This window comes from Lichenostomus cassidix, unplaced genomic scaffold, assembly GCF_008360975.1.
Source record: "Lichenostomus cassidix isolate B80296 unplaced genomic scaffold, HeHo_3.0 HiC_scaffold_46, whole genome shotgun sequence".
Taxonomy (NCBI): Eukaryota; Metazoa; Chordata; class Aves; order Passeriformes; family Meliphagidae; genus Lichenostomus; species Lichenostomus cassidix.
The window spans coordinates 444260-465604 of NW_028147597.1; the positions used below are offsets into that span (position 1 = coordinate 444260).

Here is a 21345-nt window from a genome sequence, read left to right on the forward strand (position 1 = left end):
TTAACCCATGGCATTCTGTGCTTTTGGGGGGACCATCACCAGCAAGAAGACCAGCTGGAGAGGATCAATGCAACATCGTTGGGATCCACAGATGGTGATATTTTCTTTATTCTATCTCTGTCACCCTCTTTCTGTCCCCCCCCACCTCTTTTCCTACTTTACCTTTTCTCTCTTTTCCTCTCTCTCTCTCATATTTACTATCAAATAAAACCCATACTATTGACTGGCATATGGTCTTGTTTGCACCTTAATTCAGGCAGAGGTATTTCCAAAGAACCTGAATAAGTGGATCTTAACAGGGCCTCCTGAAACTAAGAGAACCATAGAGACACTGCATGGCACCATAGAGCCAAGGGGCCATTGTGAGACTGTGAGGCTAAATGGAACCAAAGAGTTAATTCTGACACAGCCAGGCCTTACATAACCAAGGGGACATTGTTTTACTGCAGGGACTCGTGGAACTTGGGGAACAATTGTGACACTGTGGTGCCTCAGGGAACCAATGGGCCATTATGATCCTGTGGGGCCTCATGTACCTCAGAGGCCACTGTGACACAGCAAGGCATTGTGAAACTAAGGGGACACTTGTGACACAGCAGGATCTTGTGTAACCGTGGGTCCATTGTAACACTGTGCAACCAAGAAGTCCATTGTGGTACTCTGAGGCCTCATGGAATCAAGAACATCATTGTGACACTGTGTGACCTTCTGGACAAAAGGAGTCAATGGTGACACTGTGGGACCTCATGTAAACATGGGGCCATGGTGACATTTGAGGGCTCCATGGAACAGAGGGGCAAATGTTACTCTGTGGGGCCTTATGGAACCATGGAGATCACTGTGACACTGCAGGACCTCATAAAACCAAAGGGTCATTGCTACACTGTGGGGACTCATGGAATGAAGGAAACAATTTTGACACCATTGTGCCCCATGGGACCAATTGGCCATTTTGGCCTTATGGAACCAATGAGACCATTGCTGCACTGTGAGACCTCAGGGAACCAAGGGGCCTTTGTGACATTTTGGAGCCCCATGGAAACCTGGAGACCACTGTGACACTCTAGAGCCTCATGGAACCATGTTGACAGCAGGTTGGCTGCAAGTATGAATCTACTGGAGAGGAGGAGGGTTCTGCAGAGGGACCTGGACAGGCTGGATCCAGGGGCCAAATCCAACAATGTGAGGTTTAACCAGACCAAGTGCCAGGTCCTGCACTTTGGCCACAACAACCCCTGCAGTGCTACAGGCTGGGGACAGAGTGGCTGGACAGTGGCCAGGCAGAAAGGGACCTGGGGGCACTGATGGACAGCAGGCTGGACATGAGCCAGCAGTGTGCCCAGGTGGCCAAGGAGGCCAATGGCAGCTGGCCTGGATCAGGAATGGTGTGGCCAGCAGGAGCAGGGCAGTGATTCTTCCCCTGTACTGGGCACTGGTGAGGCCTCACCTCGAGTGCTGTGTCCAGTTCTGGGCCCCCAGTTTAGGAAGGACATTGAGGGGCTGGAGTGTGTCCAGAGAAGTGCAACAAGGCTGGGGAAGGGTCTGGAACACAAGTGCTGTGAGGAGTGGTTGAGTTTGGAGCTGGAGTTATTTATCCTGGAGCAGAGGAGGCTCAGGGGAGACAAGGTGGTGTTGGGTCACAGGTTGGACTTGAGGATCTCAAAGGTCTTTTCCAACCTCGTTGATTCTGTGATTCTCTGAAAGCACCTTTGAAGCAGCTGCAGGATGAGCCCTGGGCCTCCTCTTCAGAAGGTCCAGCAGCCCATGGCCCTCAGCTTCTCCCCACAGGCCCCAAAGCCCATCCCTTCAGTCCTGCAGAGCCTCTCCAGCTCCTCCTCACTGCCCCACAACAGGGAGCCTCACAGCCACACACAGCAGTCCAGATGTGCCCCCTGGCCTGTGCTGCCTCTGGCAAGGGAACAGCACGAGGCACTGCAGGACCCTGCAGACAATTCATGAAGCACTTGTAGGATGATCCTGCTCACCAAGGGATGTTCCCATGGTGCCAAGTCAGGAACTGAAATGGGGAGTGGGGCCAGAGAGGAAAGGGCAAACAGGGATGGGCTGTTTGCAGGGGAGGGGACAGGGATGGGCAAGAGGAAGAAATGTGGAGTAGGAAAGAGGAAAGAAAGCAAAGGTGAAGCAAAGGAAATGCTCAGGGCTGTTTGGGGGTGGCTGCCAGGCAGCCCTGGCTCTGGGCAACAATGTCTGCAGTGGGACAGGAAACTCGCAGCTCCTGTGAACAAACTTTCTGGCTGACTTCAGAGGTCACAACAAAGCTGAGTGGTTTCCCTCCCATCCCCAGCCCTTGCTGGCCCCCAGGGCTGATGGTGTTTTTGCTCACTCAGGTTCATCTCCCCACACCAACAGCATGGGGTGCTCACGCCTGCTGTGTGCAATGCAAACAGGGCTCCTGAGCCAGTGCTGCCGTGTCTCTGCCTGGAAGGATCAAGCAGCTCTGGGAGCTGGGGGAGAGGCCAGGGCTGCCAAGGGGGGATGTTGTTGGCAGCTCCATGAGGACGCTCTGGGACGCTGCCCTGGGCTGTCCAGCGCAGTGGGGATGGATCAGCCCCTGCTCTGCTGCTCCTTCCCGGCTCCCCCAGGCACCTTGCAGAGCCCCAGCCATGCTGTTTGCCCCCAGCCTGCCCACGGCCACCCTGCAGCTGCTCACGGGGGTTTTCTCTGCTCAGCATTGGCCTGGGCGTGTTCTGGAGAGAGCCTGGGCAAGGAGCCTCGAGCCCCCAGGCCCTGCCCTGAGGTGTCAGCTGTGCCCCAGCAGTGCCCATGGCCTGTCCCTGCTGCAGCCCCGGCACTGCCACCCCCAGCACTGGCAGCGACCCCGAGAGCACTCAGGCCCTACAGCAACACGAGGGGCAGCAGGGCCGCGGGGCAGTGGCACGGGAGCAGCACTGGCAACACCAAGTGCTGCTGCTCCTTGGCACAGCTGCTGTGCCACCCCTGATCTGCCCCAGCTCTGCACACAGACATTGCTGCTGCAGCTCCACAGAAGGGAACAAAGGGAGATCTCTGGTGAAAACATGGCTGGGAGATCCTTTAGTTTGTTTAAAGCCACCGAGAGCACAGCTCCTCATTGACACAGTGTGTGGAGACCACAAAGGTGGAATCAAACAAAATGAGAAATGGCACAATGACATTTATTTGTAGATATTAAAAAACTAAAACAAAGAAAAAAAAAACCCACAACCAAACCAACAAGAACAATTAAAGATTACTCATATAACAAGTGATTTTTGGAAAGTGGCAACCAGTTTAATGTCTCTGAAATTGTCCAGTCATCAGTCTCCACACTGCAGCCTTGAGCTCCTGGTTCCTCAGGCTGTAGATGAGAGGGTTCAGTACTGGAGGCACCACTGAGTACAGAACTGACACTGCCAGATCCAGGGATGGGGAGGAGATGGACGGAGGCTTCAGGTAGGCAAACATGGCAGTGCTGAGGAACAGGGAGACCACAGCCAGGTGAGGGAGGCATGTGGAAAAGGCTTTGTGCCGTCCCTGCTCAGAGGGGATCCTCAGCACAGCCCTGAAGATCTGCACATAGGAGAAAACTATGAACACAAAACAACCAAACCCTAAAGATAAACTAATCACAACAAGCCCAACTTCCCTGAGTTTGGAGTGTGAGCAGGAGAGCTTGAGGATCTGTGGAATTTCACAGAAGAACTGGCCCAGGGCACTACCATGGCACAGGGGCAGGGAAAATGTATTGGCTGTGTGCAGCAGTGCATTGAGAAAGGCACTGGCCCAGGCAGCTGCTGCCATGTGGGCACAAGCTCTGCTGCCCAGGAGGGTCCCATAGTGCAGGGGTTTGCAGATGGACACATAGCGGTCATAGCACATGACGGTGAGGAGGGTAAACTCTGCACCCATCAAGAAGAGAAAGAAAAAGAGCTGTGCAGCACATCCTGAGTAAGAGATGTCCCTGGTGTCCCAGAGGGAATTGTGCATGGCTTTGGGGACAGTGGTGCAGATGAAGCCCAGGTCAGCCAGGGCCAAGTTGAGCAGGAAGAAGAACATGGGGGTGTGCAGGCGGTGGTTCCAGGCTACGGCGCTGATGATGAGGCTGTTGGCCAGGAGGGCAGCCAGGGAGATGCCCAGGAAGAGGCAGAAGTGCAGGAGCTGCAGCTGCCGTGTGTCTGCGAATGGCAGGAGGAGGAAGTGGCTGATGGAGCTGCTGTTGGACATTTTCTGTCTCTGAACATTGGAAGCTGTTGAAGGAGGAAAGACAGTGACAATTTAGGGAAGATTTCTAATAGAAAAGTCAAAGTCCTTTCTCATAGAGCCTTCCCTGCCACTAAACACCTCCCCCCTGTCCCTGTCTAGGAGCTCTGCCTTCACCTTGGTCACTGGAGCCCTGATTGCTGCTGGCCAGTGTTGTGTGAGGAGCTGGACCTCAACCTGCAGGGCAGCTGGGAGTCAGCCCTGCTCCCCCAGTCAGTGCAGGGGGCAGTGAGGGCAGGGGCCACTCATGGTGTTTGAACTTGGACAAGGAATCCTAAGGCACAGGAGCTTGTCAGCACCACCACTTCCAGGGCAAAGGGATGGGGATTGCAGAAGGCAGAATGAGAGATTCTGCTGTACCTTGGGGGGAACAGAGTGTCCAGTGAGGCAGGAGGATTGTCTGAGGCTTAGTGCAGACTGAGGGGAGCTGCTCTTTCCCTCTCGCCTGTTCCCAGCTTCCCTGGACTTGCAGCTTTCTGAGATCCACTCCCACGTTACCTAGGAAGGCCAGGAGAAGCTGCTGACAGCAGAGGGATAAATACCTGACAAAGTGGCTGCTCCCTTTCCCAAAGTCAGGGAGAGTCATTTCATTGCCAGCCTGCCAGCCTGCCCTGCCCAGAGCTGCCCAGGGCAGAGGGAGCTGGGACACCTCATTGCTGTGCTCACCCTGCACAGGAGGAGCCCCAAGGGCTGTGCCTGACCCTGCAGCTGCAACTGCCATTGCCAGAGAGCCTGTCAGCAATGCCAGGAGCAGCTGAGCAAGGCAAGGAGAGAGACAGCCCAGCCCTGAGGAAAAGCCTTTCCCTGCCCAGCCCTGCACAGCCCCTCGCAGGCAGCAGCAGTGCAGGACAGTCGCCCTCAGGCCCTGGTCAGCAGGGAATGGGCAATGGCAGGAGAGATGCCCTTCATCTCTGGTGCTGCTCTGCCAGCCCAGGAGGGGACTGAGGGCCCCGAGCCCCCGGGCTGAGGGCTGTACTGGCTGCCAGGGGACACAAGAGCTCTGCTGCTCAGGGCAGCTGGCAGATCCCCTGCCCTGGCAAAGAGCCCTCAGGGCTGCAGGAGCTGCTCTGCAGGACAGCCCTGGGCACCCCTGGCTGCACCCCCACCTTCCCAGCCTGCAGCCATCCCTGGCAGCAGGAGCTGTCCTGCCCTGTCCCTCTGACGGTGCCCAGGGCAGCCCTGCCCTGCAGCACATCCTCCCCCAAACCAGAAACACCAGCAGAGCCATCCTTACAGTCATATCAGTGCTGTCATGTGTCAGCTTTAGAAGATCCCTGCAGCCAGACTTACTGTGTCAGAGGTTGTGAAGATTTCTCCATGAATAAGCTCAGAATTGTCCTTCCAGTTGCTTTAAGCCTCTGTCTGCTTCACTCCTCTCAGGTACCTGCAGGCAGCACCCTCAGCCCTGCTGGGCTGGGAGAGAAACTGCTCCTCAGGAGAAATGTCTTTTTGAAGCTCTTCTTGGTTGCCAGGAGTTCCCTCTGTGCCAGGAGCCCAGCCCAGCTCAGCAGCACAGCAACAGCACAAGGACTGTAATGAGACTCTTGGGGCTTTGGTGCTGAGGCCCTGGACATCAGTCCCTGGGAGGGAGTTACAGAAACCTCTCACGAATTCAAAGTTAGAATCAAATGTCAATGTTTCTTGAAGTTTTAATGGGTCCCACTGAGGGACATGACTGAGAAAGTGTCCCCAGGTTCCAGTTAGAGGAAGAAATTGGAGGCAGTGATGACAGGGTGGGACAAACAGAAGCCAATTCTTGGTGCCCTTGGGCACAGCAGCTTCTGTGCCACCAAGAGCTGTGAGGAGACACCTTGTCCTGAGGCACTGGGGCTCCTGGCACAGCCCCAGCAAGGCTGGGCACTGCCACCCCCTTGTCCTGCCCTCAGCATCCCCCCTACCCACCCATCCCAGTGGCCTCAGGGATCTGCTGGAAGGAGTCCCTGGGGAGCCTTGGTCAGGAATGGCCCTGGGGGCTCCTTCATGCTCCCAGGGACTGCAGGTTTATTAAAGGACTTTGAGTTTTACTTTTGCCTTGAAGTCTCTGAGAGCTTTGTGCAATCATGGCCTCCAATTATCTGCTTTAATTAGTCCCTTGAGATCCCTTGTTAGTAATGACTCTCATTGGAGCTCATTAATGCTTCAAGGTACTTCAGTTTTTTTAAGATACTTTTCTTTTTCCTTCCCACACTGACTCTATGAGTAGTTTGTGCAATTCTGGCCTCAAATATCTGCTTTAATTAGTCCCTTGAGAGCCTTTATATTGACACTCAGTAGAGCTCATTAATGCTTTGAGATACTCAAGGATTTTTAAGGTACTTTGGATTTTCCTTTCTACACTGATTCTCTGAGAGGTTTTTGTGCAATCATGGCCTCCAGTTCTCTCCTCCAAGGAGTCCAGGAGGAGCCTGTGTTGGGGATGGACCTCAGTGGGAACCATTATTGCTTGGAGACACTTTGGGTTTTTCTTCTGATTTTGACTCCTGGAGAGGTTTGTGCAATCTCCTCTCAGGTTTGTCCTGAGGTTCAAGGGCTCAGCACCAAATGCACCACAGAGCTCATTAGGATAAGCAAGTCCTGACAAACCATGGCTCTGCCTTGATTTCCCTCTGGTCTGGTACAGTTCATTAGGAAGGTTTTCTGCTATAGTTGTGGAGAAATAGTTCAAAGAGCTTCTAAGAAATATACACTCCTATTTTAATGTGTCTTTTATTAAATTTAAATTTAATAATTTAAATTTAATTTAAATTTGATTCATTATTAAATTTAAATGTCTTTTATTACATTTCTCTTTAGAGAAGAGGTGAATGCAGCATTCTGAGGTCTGACCCAGTGTGGGCAACCTTGCTCCACATTCCCCAACCCCACCCTTTCTGTCCTCACTTACCTGGGAGCTGCTTTGCTTGGAGAGGTGGCTGCACTCAGGAAAAGAGGGGTTTTCATCTTTCTTTTTTTTTTAAGCAGTCTGAAACTCCTAAGGTTCCCCACTGAAAACAGACACTCTCCTCAAGTGTGTGCCAAGCCCAAGCTGCCACCAAGGAGTTTCCCCTTCCCCAAGCCAGGCAGAACTCTGCAAGGAATGTTTTGGACACACAGGAAGTTCTACAATAAACACAAATCAAGACTTGGCTGAAGGCAGAATTAGACCAACTGCTGAAGGGCAGACAAGCTTTGAACTCCCTGCAGCTCAAAGAACCAAGGGGTTGTTGGGAGGTGTGTGAGTGAGCCAAGAGTGAGGGAAGGGAAATGCAGAGAGCCCTGGAAGTGCTGCTGTGCAGCCAGGCTGCTGGGAAGGGCACTGCAGCCCTGCCCTGGGCCAGGGCTGAGGGTGGATTCTCATCCCAACCTGCACTGGGCCATTGCAAGGGGCTGTTGCCAAGGTCACTTCACTGACCCCACGGCAGCAGCCCATTGCTCAGGGCTGGTGTCACTGCCCAGAGGCACAGGGGATCCATGGCTGGGGTTTGTGCCATGGCCACCTGCCCTGTGCCGCGCTGGCTGGGCAGGCGCCGCGGAACCAGCAGCAAAGCCCAGTGCCAGGGCCAAAGGCCAGGTCAGCCTGACAGAAAGGGTCAGTGCTGGGGACTGTTTCCATGGCAACCAGCACTGGGATGTGACACCTGGGTCACCTGTCATGGCAGTTGCCATGGAAACCCCTTGGAGGGACTGATGCCAGGGACACTTGCACTGAGACACTGCTGGGCTCAGGTGCCATGGGAACCACCATAGGGCATCATTGGTACAGAGGTTGCCATGGCAACCACCATGGGGCATCATTGGTACAGAGGTTACCATGGCAACCACCATAGGGCATCATTGGTACAGAGGTTGCCATGGCAACCAGCACAAAGCCCTGTTCTACTCTCCAATGCCAGGACAACCTGCAGGAGACACTTTGCTGAGGTTTGGTTCATGGGACCTGCTGTGATGGGGATTGTCACTGTCACCTGCACTCAGGGCCGGGCTGGGCTGTGTTGCCATGGACATGAGCACTGTGCCACAGCTGGCTGCCATGGCAACCATCCCAAGGTCCCCTGGCCAGGGTCAGGACATGAAAAGGAACCCCTGGAGCCGTGGTGATGCTGGATGGCCATGGGGTGCTGCTTTGGGTGGGGCAGAGGGAATTTCCTTGCCAGGGCTCTCTCTGGGGCTGTTTGGGGCTGTGCTGAGCACACGGTTGATCACACAGAGATGGTTTTGTTCTTGCTGAGCTTGCACAGAGCCAAGGCCTTTCCTGCCCCTTGTCCAGCCATGCTGGGGAGGGGCTGGGGGTCCGTGGGGGTTGGGAGGAGACACAGGCAGGACAGGTGACCCCAGTTGACCCCAGGGATATCCCAGATCATAGGACATCACGCTCAGTGTATAAAGTGGGGGAACAAGGAGGAAAGGGCAGCATTTGGAGTGATGGTTTTTTCTTCCCAGGTAACACTGAGGCAGGAGGAGCCCTGTTTTGATGGTGGGCAAGGTCAGCACCAAAGACACAGACACCAACTGAAGGAACAGTGTAATTTATATAATTGCAAAACTGCAGAGAATGACAAAAGGATAAGTTCAGCAATGTACAAAACCATTTGCAAAGAATTACAAAAGGAGAAACTCGGCAATGCACCCAATCAGCACTACCAAAGATTGCCTGCAGTGATGAAGAAAGATCCATCACCAGTTACCCTCAGACTTTACCATCACCCAGATCCCCTCATCAGCTGGGGAAGCTGTCACAGCCAAGGACTGCAGAGCCACTGCCAACAACTGGCAATTCCTGCAGGTGCATCCACCCACAGGTGAGGTTTCCAGCCTGGCTGGGAGAGGGCCCAGCTGTGACAGTGCTGAATAAACACACTGACAGCACTGCCAGTGCAGGAACATCTGGTTTCATCCTCCTCTTGGCTTCTCCCAAAGCCTGGCCAGGGCTCAAGGAGGAACCAAAGGAGTTGACTTTGATCTACATCCCCAAACAAGGTCAGATGGGGCCTTGTCTGGTTTCTAATTACAGAATGGTAAATACAGGTTTCACCAATGAACAGCTACAAAGATCATTTTGCTAATAATAGTTTGTTAATTAGCAGATACAAACATAACATTTGGTTGGAAGTTTCATCGAGAGGTCAGCTTTGGCTCAGGGCCTGTTGTTCAGGCCTTGGTATTTCAATTGGTCCTTGGACCTACAGATGAACTACAATCTTCATAAAAATTCTTTCGGTAATAGAACCTTGGATTTAGGTATTAGGCATAAAGGCATCGTCTCTTGTTCTTCAAATAAGTGCTCCTCAAGTTCATTACTCAGAACTATACTTTGCATTCCTTCTAAAACATGCCTGATTAGTTGCTATTCTCTATGTTATTTATCAAATCTCCCTTTTTTCTTGAGACTCTGTCTCTTTTTACTCAAGTCTCCATTCTCCATTTTCCAGCACAAAGTGTTACAACAACTCTAATATGCAATCATAACACACCAAGTGCACACACTGCAATGATTACAGTGACTGCCATGAATGCATTTTGCAGCAGCCTCCAATTTGGCAGACATGAAGCCAATCCCACCAAGAACAATTTTCTTCTTTCTGCCACTCTTCTACTGCTCTTTCTATCGAGGTGATTCCTGACTGTTGGACTTCAAACCCATCAGTGATACAAGTGCGACACTCCTGTCCTGAAATAGCACAGGTTCCTCCTTGGCCAGCAAGCAGATAATCCAAGGCCATGTGGTTCTGTAGAGCTAACATTCATGTTTGTTGGAGCTCTCAGGATGTGCTATTTGTTATTTTAATAACATTATTTGATACTTCTTCTAAATGGTGGCACTGTGGCTGAGAGTGGTGTGACACTGAGACTGACCAGCTCCAGCACCCCAAGTACTGATTACATTTTGAGTAATGCTAAACTATAGAACTCCTTTCACATTTTGGCCTCTAACTATAAGAGGGTTTGGTTTCTCCTACAGGGAAATCTTGAATCCTGTAAAACTGATCATTGTATTCTTTTGTTCCAAGCACAGTTTTCTTTAACTGTCCCTTCACTGACTCTGTTACGAGTCAGAGCCCATTGACAGAGTTCTGCCACCCCACAGGATGGGCCCTCCAAGGGAATCCCATTCCTCCCAACATTGGTTGGGAACATATCCAGCAATTAGTTACATGGAGTATTTTGGCTACTTTGATCTTTACATTTTCGTATGAATTTTCATGACTAATCCCTTGGTGAAACTCTAGAGATGTTTCTGGCAAACAAAGATTCTGGTTGACTATCAAGATACAACTTACAGACATCAGTAGTACTTTAGTGACAAGGTTATTCAATCTTTTTCCTCAATCTCTATTGGGTTAAGAACAATAATTCCACTGTCCATGGAGCTGGTGCCTTTTTAATTCCACGATAATGCCCCAAGGTCCTTTGCTGTTCAGCTTCACCGCAGTGTCTGTGGGTAACAAGGCTTGGTGGGGTCCTTTCCCCTTCGGCTGGAGAGCTGCCAGGTCCCAGTCCTTGAGGTGCTCCAGGCTCCTGGCTGAATTCGTGTGGAAGTCACTCATTGTCACATCAGTCCTCACATGGAGCCCTGTGGATCACAGCATTTTCCAAAGAGAACGTTGGGGCAAACAGGGAGATTTGGTCTGGCAGGATCTGTAAAACAACATCCTGTAACATCTACTTGTTCTCCCATAGAACACTTGGCTGCAGGGACAGATTCCCATCGTTCCTGCCCAGGTTTCAGGATTAAAAGTGGTGTCTTTCCCCAGAGCTGTTCCTTCAGCTGCCTCAGGAGGGCCATTTGGCCTCTGGACCCACACTGGGGCTCCATTATTAGGACTGCTGGATCCAAACCCTTTACCTCCACAAACAGTGGTGATTTGAGGGGGATCTCCTTGCTTCACAGTTGTTTTTAAAACTGCAGTATCAATAGTTGTCCTGCCCATTGACAGGTTTGCATAATCAAATCTTGCTCACTATTGTTTAAAAGATTTTAATTTCTCCTTGACAATCTGCATCAATTCCTCCTCCCATGACATGAACACTTTGCAAGGTCAAGCTTCAGTGAGCAGTTATCAAACCAAAGTGTTCTGGAGGAATCTGAATTCCTGTTCTGGTATTGATAACTCTCATTTGCTTCTGATTTATCCTCACTAATTCTAATGCATAAAGGTCCAGCCCTGCAGCTTCTGGGGTGGACCTGTAAGGGATTCTTCATCCAGACAAGTTCTCATCCCCTAATTTTTCCTCTGCTCTTTTAACAACCCCTCCATCCATTCCACCAGTCCTGCAGCTTGTGCATAGTGTGGTATATGAAAAACCCAGCAGCCTTCATCACTTTATTTCTCACAGGATCAGACAAAGCATTCCATATCACAGTATCAGCAAACCATATAAAAATAGCCAATTTCATCCCATCCTCCTTTATTCATTATACACAATCTCACCAAGTTTCCCCCTGATGTTTGGGTCCTGGCCAAATACTTTTTGCAGGGTATTTAGTGCTACATCCCTGAGCAGCCAAAGGTAACAAATTAGTATTGTCAGCATTATTTCACACAATCATTTAGCTTATATATATACACACATATATGTTTTAATTAGGTGATTATGTAATTATGTAATTATATTTTAATTATGTATTAAAAATATTATGTAAAATTTTTATTATATATATACCTATATATTGATTATATTCTTATATTACTTCACTTGCACAAAGAAATCTGAGCTCAAGATTAAAAATTTCTGTTGCTCCATGTGGGAGCATTCCAAAAACAATTATTCCTTCTGTTGGTGCTTTTTCCAATATACTGTTAACAAAATTAATCCTCTTCTTCCTAAACCCACAAGTTCTTTTCCTTTTTCCATATGCAATTTTGGATGCATTTTAATACATCCAGTGGATCAGCTTCTTTTAGCCAACTTCCCCATTGCTCACACACTGCTCTGATCTCAGCCCCCTGCAGAGCCAGTGAACTCTAGGGAAGGTCTTCCCAACCAGGAATTTTGGATGGGACTGATTCCTTACATTTACATTTAAAAAGTGACATTTTGCTGTGATCTGGCCAGATTATGCCAATTTTGTTTTGCCAGTGGGCAGGGTCAGCACCAAAGACATGACACCAACTGAAGGAATCTGTGTAATTTACTGAAGGAATCAGTGTAATTTACTGAAGGAATCTGTGTAATTTACTATACTTCAAAGCAGCCAAGAATCACAACAGAAGCTCAGCAATGCACCCAATCAGCACTACCAAAGATTGCCTGCAGTGATGAACAAAGATCCATCACCAGTTACCCTCAGACTTTACCATCACCCAGATCCCCTCATCAGCTGGGGAAGCTGTCACAGCCAAGGACTGCAGAGCCACTGCCAACAACTGGCAATTCCTGCAGGTGCATCCACCCACAGGTGAGGCTTCCAGCCTGGCTGGGAGAGGGCCCAGCTGTGACAGTGCTGAATAAACACACTGACAGCTCTGCTAGGGCAGGAACATCTGGTTTCATCCTCCTCTTGGCTTCTCCCAAAGCCTGGCCAGGGCTCAAGGAGGAACCAAGGGAGTTGACTTTGACCATACTCTCCAAACAAGGCCAGATGTTGGATTTCATGGCTTTGTCCAGCTTACAACTAGAGAAAGGCAAATACATGTTTCACTCATGAGTGGATACATCTATCACAATGCTAGTGATTGTGCAAGTTTCAGTAATGAGCAGATACAAAGATAATATTTGGTTGGAAGGTTCATCTGGGTGTCACCTTTGGCTCAGGGCCTGTTGCTCAGGCCTCAGTCAGGTCTCTTGGTCAGGCCTTGGCACTGCAGGGATGTGGTTTAGTGCTGGGCTTGACAGTGCTGGGTGAACAGCTGGAGTTGATGAGCTCAGAGATCTTTTCCAACAGAAAGGATTCTGCAGTTCCAGGATTCTATCTGCTGCATTCAGCTAGGTCCACATTAGCAGCATTATTTTGCTCAAAAAGTCCCCTCTTGGACAGCTCTTGTGGCCTAAGGCTTCAGCTCCTTTAGCTCCTGGTGCTAAGCTGCTCATGCTGAACGAGATAACTCAGAGAGAAGAGCAGAGTTCATCCAGTTCATTCTGGGACACTGAGAGAGGAAGGTGTGAAAACAGGAGCATTGTTTGTTCTTGCCTCCTCTCCGTCCTTCACGCCTTTCAGTGCTCTGAAACAGCCAAGAGCTTTCTTCAGGATTGCAAGGAAGCAGCTGTTCCTTCTGCCAGGTCTGGCTCTCTCCAGTCTCTGCCCTTGACTGCTTTTGCCCCTCTTGCTGTGCCCTCTGCTCCCCCTGGGCTCGGTAGCTGCTGCCCAGGACTGTGGGACTGGCCCAGATCAAGTGCTCGAGAGCCTCATTTCTCTGCCCTTGGAGCTGCCTGGGCACAGCAGCCTTTTCCATCTGCAAGCTCCATATGGACAGGGAGTCCCCAGCTCCGTTCCTTGCACAACCTCCAGGAGCCCAGGGCTGCCATCTCAAGTCCCTGCTGGCACTGAGGGCTCCCAGGTGCCTCAGGCTGCTGTGACACCACTGCAAACAAGAGGGAGGAGTGGCAGGGGCTGTGCTCAAAGTCAGCTCCATTTGCTGCTGCTGCTGCTGCTGTGGGGTCATTTGTCCAGCCCTGCCCAGACTCAGGGATCAGCTCCAGGCCCTGCTGCTGCTCCCTCGGGATCAGCCACAATCTGGTTGTTGCTCTCAGTGCCAGCAGAAGCAGTGGCTGAAGCAGCAGGTGCTGACAGTGCCCCAAGCCCTGGGGCCAGAGGGGTCCCTTGGCTGTGGGGCTGGGAGGGAGCTGCCCCTTGTTCTCACTGTGCCTCACGCAAAGCTGGGCCCCTCACAAGTGGGGAGCACAGCAAACAGGGAGCCTGCCAGTCTCTTCCAGCCATGTCTGCTCAGAGTTTTGCCCTTGGAGCTTCAGGTGGACAAAGGCAGCTGCTTTTGCTCCCTCTGGGTGTCCCTGTGTTCAGCAGTGCTGCTCCATCAGTCTGTGCACAGCAACGGGGAAAAGCCTCAGCCCTGCAGGGGCCAGGAGCTGCCAGGCTCTGCAGGAAGGGAGCTGCCCCACATGGGAATGAGGAGGAAAAAACATTCCTCTTTCAGGACATATTTTCTGATCTAGAAAAGAAAAATGAAAAAAAAAAAAAGGGAAAAAGAAATCAGAAAAAAATTGAAATATTGAAAGAAACTCCAAATGTGTAGTGAAAAATCTTCTGTAAACTTGAATTTAGAAATAACTGATCTTTTGAATAAGAGAACTGTTATTTATTTTGTGTGCTGATGGCATGGATCCATCTAACTGACGTCAGCAGCCTATTTTTAAAGATGTTGGGGTTTGTTTGCAATATTGTTATTTTAAATTGTGGTTGGAGTATTAGGAAATTGATTGTGACCTGCCAGCTCTGAGCAGGACTGGGAATCTAAACTCTGTCAAATCTCAACTCTTTAGGAGATGCCCTTCCTTCTCACCCTGTGAATGAGCTGTACATTCCCTCTGAAACTGTCAGTGGCTCCTTAAAGACAGCAAGTCCCACTTACGGCTTTTTGCTCTGGTTTGGAAGTGGAGAAGGGCAATTCTTCATCCATCAACTCCAGACTGCACTGCCTTAGGAACAAGGCCCACTCGCCAGGTTTGGCTCACTCATGGTACTCCTAGAGGAGGAAGAAAGTGCAATTGCAGAGTTCCAGCCCAACAGGAATGAAGAGTGGGACAGACAAAACATCCTGTGGAGATAGAGGCACTCAGCTGGGACTGTGGAGTGTTTGGGTTCTTGCCAATTGGATGTGTCTCCCTCACTGCAATCTCTGGGCCTGCAGGAGAGCCTCACTCACCTGCACAAGCAGAAAGCTCAGTCACTGTGCTCAGAACAGGCTTGTCTGATGCAGAGCTGTCAGAGCAATGGGAGGGCAGAGCAGGCCCAGCCGTGCCCAGGGCTGAGCCCCAGCAGAGCCCTGGCAGAGCCCAGAGCAGCCTCAGCATCCACAGAGCCCTGCTGGAAGGAGAGAAACCAGAAATCACCCATCAGCTGAAGGCTCCTGTCCCCTTGTCCCAACTGCCCACAGGTCCCAGGCCATGCTGGCTGAGCTCAGAGCTGTGCCCAAACCTCCCCATCATTGCTGCCTTTGGGAGGAGAGCAGGAGGGCAGGACATGTGCCCAGCCTCCAGGCAGCCATGGCAGATCCTCCTCCTCAGCAGCTGCCCAGAGCCAAAGAGCAGCTTGGCAACCAACTGAAGAATTCCTTGCATCCACCCCAGCCAAGGGGGAACCTCTGGTGCCCAGCCAGGCTGTGCAATGCCCAGATCTGGGAGCATCCCCTGGCTGTGCACTCACCTGCACATTGGGTGTGGAGTGTGTCTTTGCAGAAGGTGCCAGAATCAAAGTCAATCTTCTTCAGCTGCAGATGGCTGGGTTGTGGAAGAGGTGCTCATCCTTGAGGGTGTCCCTGGTGTCTCCAGCAGCAGCCCCACCTGGTCCAGCTTCTCCAGGGGCTCCTGCTCCTTCCCTGGGGGCAGAGCAGGCTGTCAGGGTTCTGCCCAGGGCCCCAGCCATCAATGAACCAGGACAAGCAAAACAGGCTTGGATGGTGGCCACCAGTGCTTGCCAGAGCAGCTCAGCTCCAGCACAAGAGCTGTGTGTTCCCATCTGATGATCCCTGCTCCAGGCTACAGGCAGCACAAAACAGTTTGGTTTTCTTTGCTTCTTATGGCCAAGAGATGTGTGCAGCTGTTACCTACCAGGCCCAAACGGTGCCTGTGGATCTCTCCCATCTTCTAGGGCAGAGCCCTGCAGCCAAGGCTCAGAGAAGAGATCTTCCAGGGATGGCCTGTCCAAGGAGTGCATGGATAAACACCCCTTGATAAGATCTTTGCACTCTGGGGAGAGAAACCAGAAACTGCCAGTCACTTGGAGAAGGATGCTGTTCACTTTGCCTCCCTGTTCCCATGCCCTGCCTATGCTGCATGTGCTCAGAGCACTGTGCCTAAAATTTCCACTCAATTCCCTGTTTTGGAGGAGAGCAGGAGAGCAGAACATGTGCCACCTCCTCAGCAGCTACCAGCACCTCCTCATGAGCCTGCTGCTGTCCCAACACTGATATTCCCCCTGTGCCGCAGAGATGAGGATTTACCTTGAGAAAGGTGTTGTGGGAACAAGAGCTCGCCCCAGATGATCTCCTGGCCCTTCCTGAATGGGTGCTTCCCGCAGACCATCTGGTACAGCAGGATACCCAGGGACCAGATCGTTGCTGCCTCGCCATGGTAACATCTGAGCTGGGTCCATTCTGGTGGGCTGTAGGACAGGGTTCCTATGGAATACACATGGAGTTCATCAGGGGATGCTGCTGCTCCCAGAACCTCACCCCAGCATCCCTGGGCATGCAGGGGCTGCACCAGTGGCACATGGGGTGATCTGCTGCCCTCTCACCAGCACCTGTGACTTGTGTACTAACTTGGGGTTCTAAAAGAAGCCACTGGTGCTGGAAGAGGGCAGCAGAAGCCCTGGGAAGGCCCAACCATGAAATGCCAATGGAAAACCCACCCAGTGGTGGGGAAAAACCACTTTCCTTCCTGCCTGCATTGCCCCAAAAACCATTAATAAGCCAAGGCAAACAAGAGGAGCAGAGCAGTCCAAGCCCTTCCTCACCTGCACACCAAACCAGCCAGGGCACAGGGTCTGACCCCTCACTACTACCCCCATGGGTGTTTTTGTCAGTCTGGCTGCCCCAGCCCCAGCCCAGGGCAGAGTGGGTGCTGAAGGCTGTCAGCAGGGCCAGGAGCTGGTCCCCCCACCCAAAAGCAACTTGGCTGAAGAAGCAATCCCATGACCTGCAGCAAATGGGGGAATCCCTGGTGCTACACCCAGGCTGGGCCATGAGGTGCCCAGGAGCATCCCCTGGGAGGGCTCACCTGCAAATTTGGTGTACACTGTGTCCTGGAGGAAGGTGCCACAGCCAAAGTCGATCAGTTTGACCTGTCTGGTGCACAGGTCCAGGAGGATGTTGCCAGGTTTGATGTCTCTGTGCAGCACCCCGCAGCTGGTGCAGTGCCGCACGGCCTCCAGCACCTGGCAGAACAGCCCCCGAGCCTCCTCCTCCGGCAGGAACCCCCGAGCCAGGATGAAATCACACAGGTCCTGGCACTGCTCCGGACGCTCCATCACCATCAAGAAGCTGGTGGGGAGCTCGAACCATTCCAGGAGCTGAATGACACCTTGGAACCCAGTGGACACCTTGTCCAGCAGCACGATCTCCAGGGGCGCACGGGTGCCATCGGGCTGAGGGAGGACCAAGCTGCTGTCAGTGGGGCTGAGGCTGTGCCAGGGCTCTGGGACCCCTCACCCAGCCCGGGATGCTCGGCGCCCCCCGCTCACCCCTCGCCCGCTCTCCCTCCGGGGCTCCCGGCGGCTCCCACCCTGCCGGGCCCCGGCTCCTCGCCGCCCGGCTCGCCCGGCTTCTGCCGCTGGCCCCAATGGCTCACTCACCAGCTCGCCCCAATGCCGGATGCGATCCCTCTGCACGCACTTGATGGCGACCTGCGAGCAAGGGGCAGCAGCGGGCTGAGCTCGCCGCCCGCCCCGCCGCGCCCCGTCCTTCTCCTCCTCCTCCTCCTCCTCCTCCGCCCGCCGCCAGCCCCGCCACTCACCGGGGCACCGTCCGCCAGCCGCGTCGCCGAGAAGACGCTGCCGAAGCCGCCTGTGCCCAGCAGCGAACCCAGGCGGTAGCGATCCTGCAGGGCCTCCTGCGCCTTCCCTGCGGGCGACACGCGGCCGTCAGCGCTCGGCCCGGGGCCAGACACGGCCCCCGACCGCCCCCCGAGCGCCCCGGGCTGGGCATTCCCACCCGCCCCGGGCACCGGCGGCTCGGGGCCGGCGGCCGCGCTGCCCAGCGGCGGAGCTCGGCCCGGGGAAGCCGCAGCGGAGGCGGCGGGAGCGAACGAGCCGCGTGTGTCCTCCGCGGGCCCCGGGAGGAGCTGGTAACGGGGTCGGGCTCGGGGCTGGACCCTGCGTCGGGGCTGGGGCCGGGCTCGGGACAGGCGGAGCCAAAGGGTGACGATGCCGCCCCAGCCCCAGCCACTGATGCCCGCCCAGCAGCGCCACTGCCACGATGGCGAGAAGCGGGCGAAGGCGAGAGCGCGGCGGGACGCCCAGGGGCGGGGAGGGGGCAGCCCCGCCCGGGGCCGGGGGCGGGTTTGGGGCATGGCCCGGGCTGGCAGGGGAGAGGCAGCGAGAAAGGAACACCGGGAGAGGAGGGTAGGACTGGGAAAGGGAGACGGGGAGAGGATGCGGGACAGCGGGAGAGGGAGAGAAGAAGCAGGAGAAAGAGCCGAAGACAATCCTTAGAATCGCTGTATTCGCTGCCGCTGCTGCTGCCGCTACCGCCGCTGCCGCTGCAACTGAAGGTCAATGGCCGTTAGTCCGAGTGGCCGTTAGTCCGAGTGGCCGTTAGTCCGAGTGGCCGTTTGTCCGTTCCCCGCTCGCCCCCGCGCGCCCCACGGCCGAGCCCCGCGTGCCCCAAGGGCATCACCTGAGTCTGTCCAAACACGGGAACTTTGCCCTGTTCAGCCCAGATCCAGAGTCTTGACACAATGGCACAGAAATCCCCTCGGTTGCTGCTGTGCATTGTCCCTGCTGAGGGTCAAACACTAGCAGAGCACATTCCCTGTCTGTAGAATTCAGACCCGACCCAAGCACTGCACTTATGTCTCCAGCATAGCTCTCCAGGCAAAACAGGAAAAGGCAAACTGGATGCAGCTTATCATGTTTTAGAGTGCATAAAACTCACTGAATCACATAGATCTTTGAGGTGAGATCCATTTGGAATTAATGGCATGGAGAAGTAGTGCAACGTGGAAAAGGGGAGCACAGAAATAAATAGAGGAAAACACCTTGAATTGTTTCTTTCCATTTTCATTTCACTTCTTGAAAGCTGTTTCAGTTTTCCCAGAATCTTCTCCACGGTCCTGTTTGCTCTCTTCAAGAACCTTTTGTGGAGAGCAAAGTTGAGCTCCTGTCACAAGATGTGCCACCAATTGCAGCTTCTCTTGGCTTTCTGCACTGTGTGTGCAGCATGACTTTTGCAGCAAAGAAGGATAAATGTTTGGAGAACTTTACAATTTGTCCTTTCTTTTGCTTGTGGGCTGGGGAGTTGTGCCATTGGTAAAAGGTTTTCATTGTTACTGTTCTAACCAAAGAAAACATGAAGTGATACCAGAAATTGTTAGGGAATGCAACCCTGACTGAATTCAGAGGAAGAATCTCCAGAGCCTGCAGCCAGAAATGGAGAGTTGTGTGAGAATCATTCCAACATCTCCATGGCCATCTTGAAAGTAATTTGGAACATGGAAATGGGCTGACAGAGGTAGTTTGTTTCTGTGTTCAATTGAGATGATTCTACATCTCTTGTGCTGGTGTAAATCAAGAGCACAAGCAGTTCATGATAAGCACCAGAACAAGCTGGACCTCTCAGAGCAGACAGAGATCTGAGAGAACCTGAAAAGGAGAAATGCAGGGAATGCCTTGGGGAACTTTTTCTGTCAAAAGGGTAATTTTTTCTAATAATTTCTAATCCATTCCCTCTGCTTTTGTCCTTCTTAACAAGGCCACTGGCATCCCGGATTGCTCATGAAATGAGACCCCTGAGCTTCTGGAACAGGAAGGTGCCCTGCTCCTCTGCAGGGACACTCAGGGTAAAACAGGAGCAGGGAGCTGGAGCTCTCTCTTGGGAAGCCTCCTCCCAGCTGGAATTTGTGCAGTGCTGGGAGAGGAGCAGAGGGAGCACGATGGGCGCTGTGTGGAAGGAGCAGGAGGTTTGGGCCGCAGGACATTCCGTCTGTGCCGCTGCCCCGCGATCGGCGGCCGTGCCCAGGGCTCTGGGCCTGGCCCCACATGCTCTGAGCTCTCTGACACTGCGGGAGCTCCCCGGGCTGGGCTCAGGTTCCTCTGGGACTCTGCAGCAGGCTGGGCTCCAGCTGGGATCAGCAGCACCTGGAAATACCTCTGGGCATCTCCCATTTCTGCTGCTTGGGAGAAGCAATGAAGTGAGTCAAGAATTTCTGGTTTTTCTTTCTCCTGGTGGATTTTTTCATTTTATTTGACACTCCAGAGGCAATTTCTGTGATGGCCTCTGTAAGCTGATTCCATTTAAACAGCACCAGCAACAGCACTGTGTTTGAGCACTGCAAATGTGGCCTATTTGGCTTTTATTGTCCTCGACTTAGTGCTCAGGGCCTTGTGAGCATTTCAAGATGTGCTAATCATGAGGCCTGCAAATAAAGACTGAGTTCACTGTCATGAAAGCACCGTGGGTAGCACTGATCAAAAGAGGCAACTGCAGTTTTAATGCTAAAATTCAGGTGGCAACCAGAAGAGGGGAAACAGCAGCCTTGACCTCCAATTGATAAGGCAAACACACCAACAGCCTCCTGCTGTCACCTCAGGGTGAGTAAAGCAGTGCTGAAAACAGTGCTGGAACCTGATCCTTTCTTGCTCTGAAGGTTGGTTCAGGGCAGCACAGCCGGGCCTGAGCAATCAGGGCTGTTTGTGGGTGATTGTTGCTCTACTCCAGAATTGCCCTGGACAAACCCCTGGGGAAGGCAAGGCAGGAGCAGCTGGGAAGGGCTGGCAATGCTGCTGCTGCTCCTGCTGGGAGCCCCGGCTGGGCCAGGCTGGCGCCCACTGCGCTGTGCTCCTGCTGCTGCCAGAGCCGGGCGGGACTCGGGGACAGGGAATGGACACGGGGGGACAGCAAAGGCCTGGGGCTGCAGTGATGTTCGTGCTTGGGCCAGAGCCAGCACAGAGCTTCGGGCAGCCATTAACCCAGAGGGGAACGCTGGGAAAGGCTCCATTTCAGCCTTTCTTTACTTGTCTCTGTGAAGTGACTGAAGTGAAAGGAGAACAAGCAGGGCCTGATCCCTTCTGCTTTGGGAGGAGCCCTGAGCCTGGGGCTGAGAGGGGCTGAGAGGGACTTTGAAGGGGCCATGAGTGGCTGTGAGAGACCGTGAAGGGCTGTTAGTTGCCTCAGCCCTGGCAGGAGGTGTCCCACCATGTCCCCAGGGCAGGGCAGCTGTGAGAGGCCATGATCACAGACATGGCAGCAGAGCAGGCTTGGGGCGCCTCTGAGATTGTATGTGACCCTTCCCCAG

General features: G+C 53.0%; 2 protein-coding genes across 4 annotated transcripts in view; both read right to left on the bottom strand.

The window, feature by feature from the left end:
• The window catches only part of LOC146421880 (serine/threonine-protein kinase pim-1-like), a 43841-nt gene extending 25223 nt beyond the window's left edge, over nucleotides 1-18618 (bottom strand). For 2 of the 3 annotated variants that reach the window (XM_085046933.1, XM_085046932.1), the window contains exons 1-4: nucleotides 17848-18618; nucleotides 17687-17737; nucleotides 17113-17479; nucleotides 16335-16511 (exon numbers count right to left, since the gene is read on the bottom strand). In XM_085046933.1, coding sequence (XP_084903059.1) covers nucleotides 16335-16511; nucleotides 17113-17479; nucleotides 17687-17737; nucleotides 17848-18402 — 1150 coding nt within the window. In that variant the 5' untranslated portion in view covers nucleotides 18403-18618. Of the gene's footprint in view, nucleotides 1-15544; nucleotides 15711-15942; nucleotides 16081-16334; nucleotides 16512-17112; nucleotides 17480-17686; nucleotides 17738-17847 lie in introns of those variants that run through there. The other variant, XM_085046931.1, reaches the window with a different exon arrangement.
• Nucleotides 3137-4209, bottom strand: LOC146421882 (olfactory receptor 14J1-like). Its single transcript, XM_085046959.1, has one exon. It carries the CDS (start codon nucleotides 4201-4203, stop codon nucleotides 3271-3273), a length of 933 nt encoding a protein of 310 aa, XP_084903085.1. The 5' UTR covers nucleotides 4204-4209; the 3' UTR covers nucleotides 3137-3270.
• Nucleotides 18619-21345: the final 2727 nt, after the last annotated feature.

Bases quoted from the DNA above. Each gene is read 5' to 3' on its own strand.
- LOC146421882 (XM_085046959.1), bottom strand. From the start codon at position 4,203: ATGTCCAACAGCAGCTCCATCAGCCACTTCCTCCTCCTGCCATTCGCA.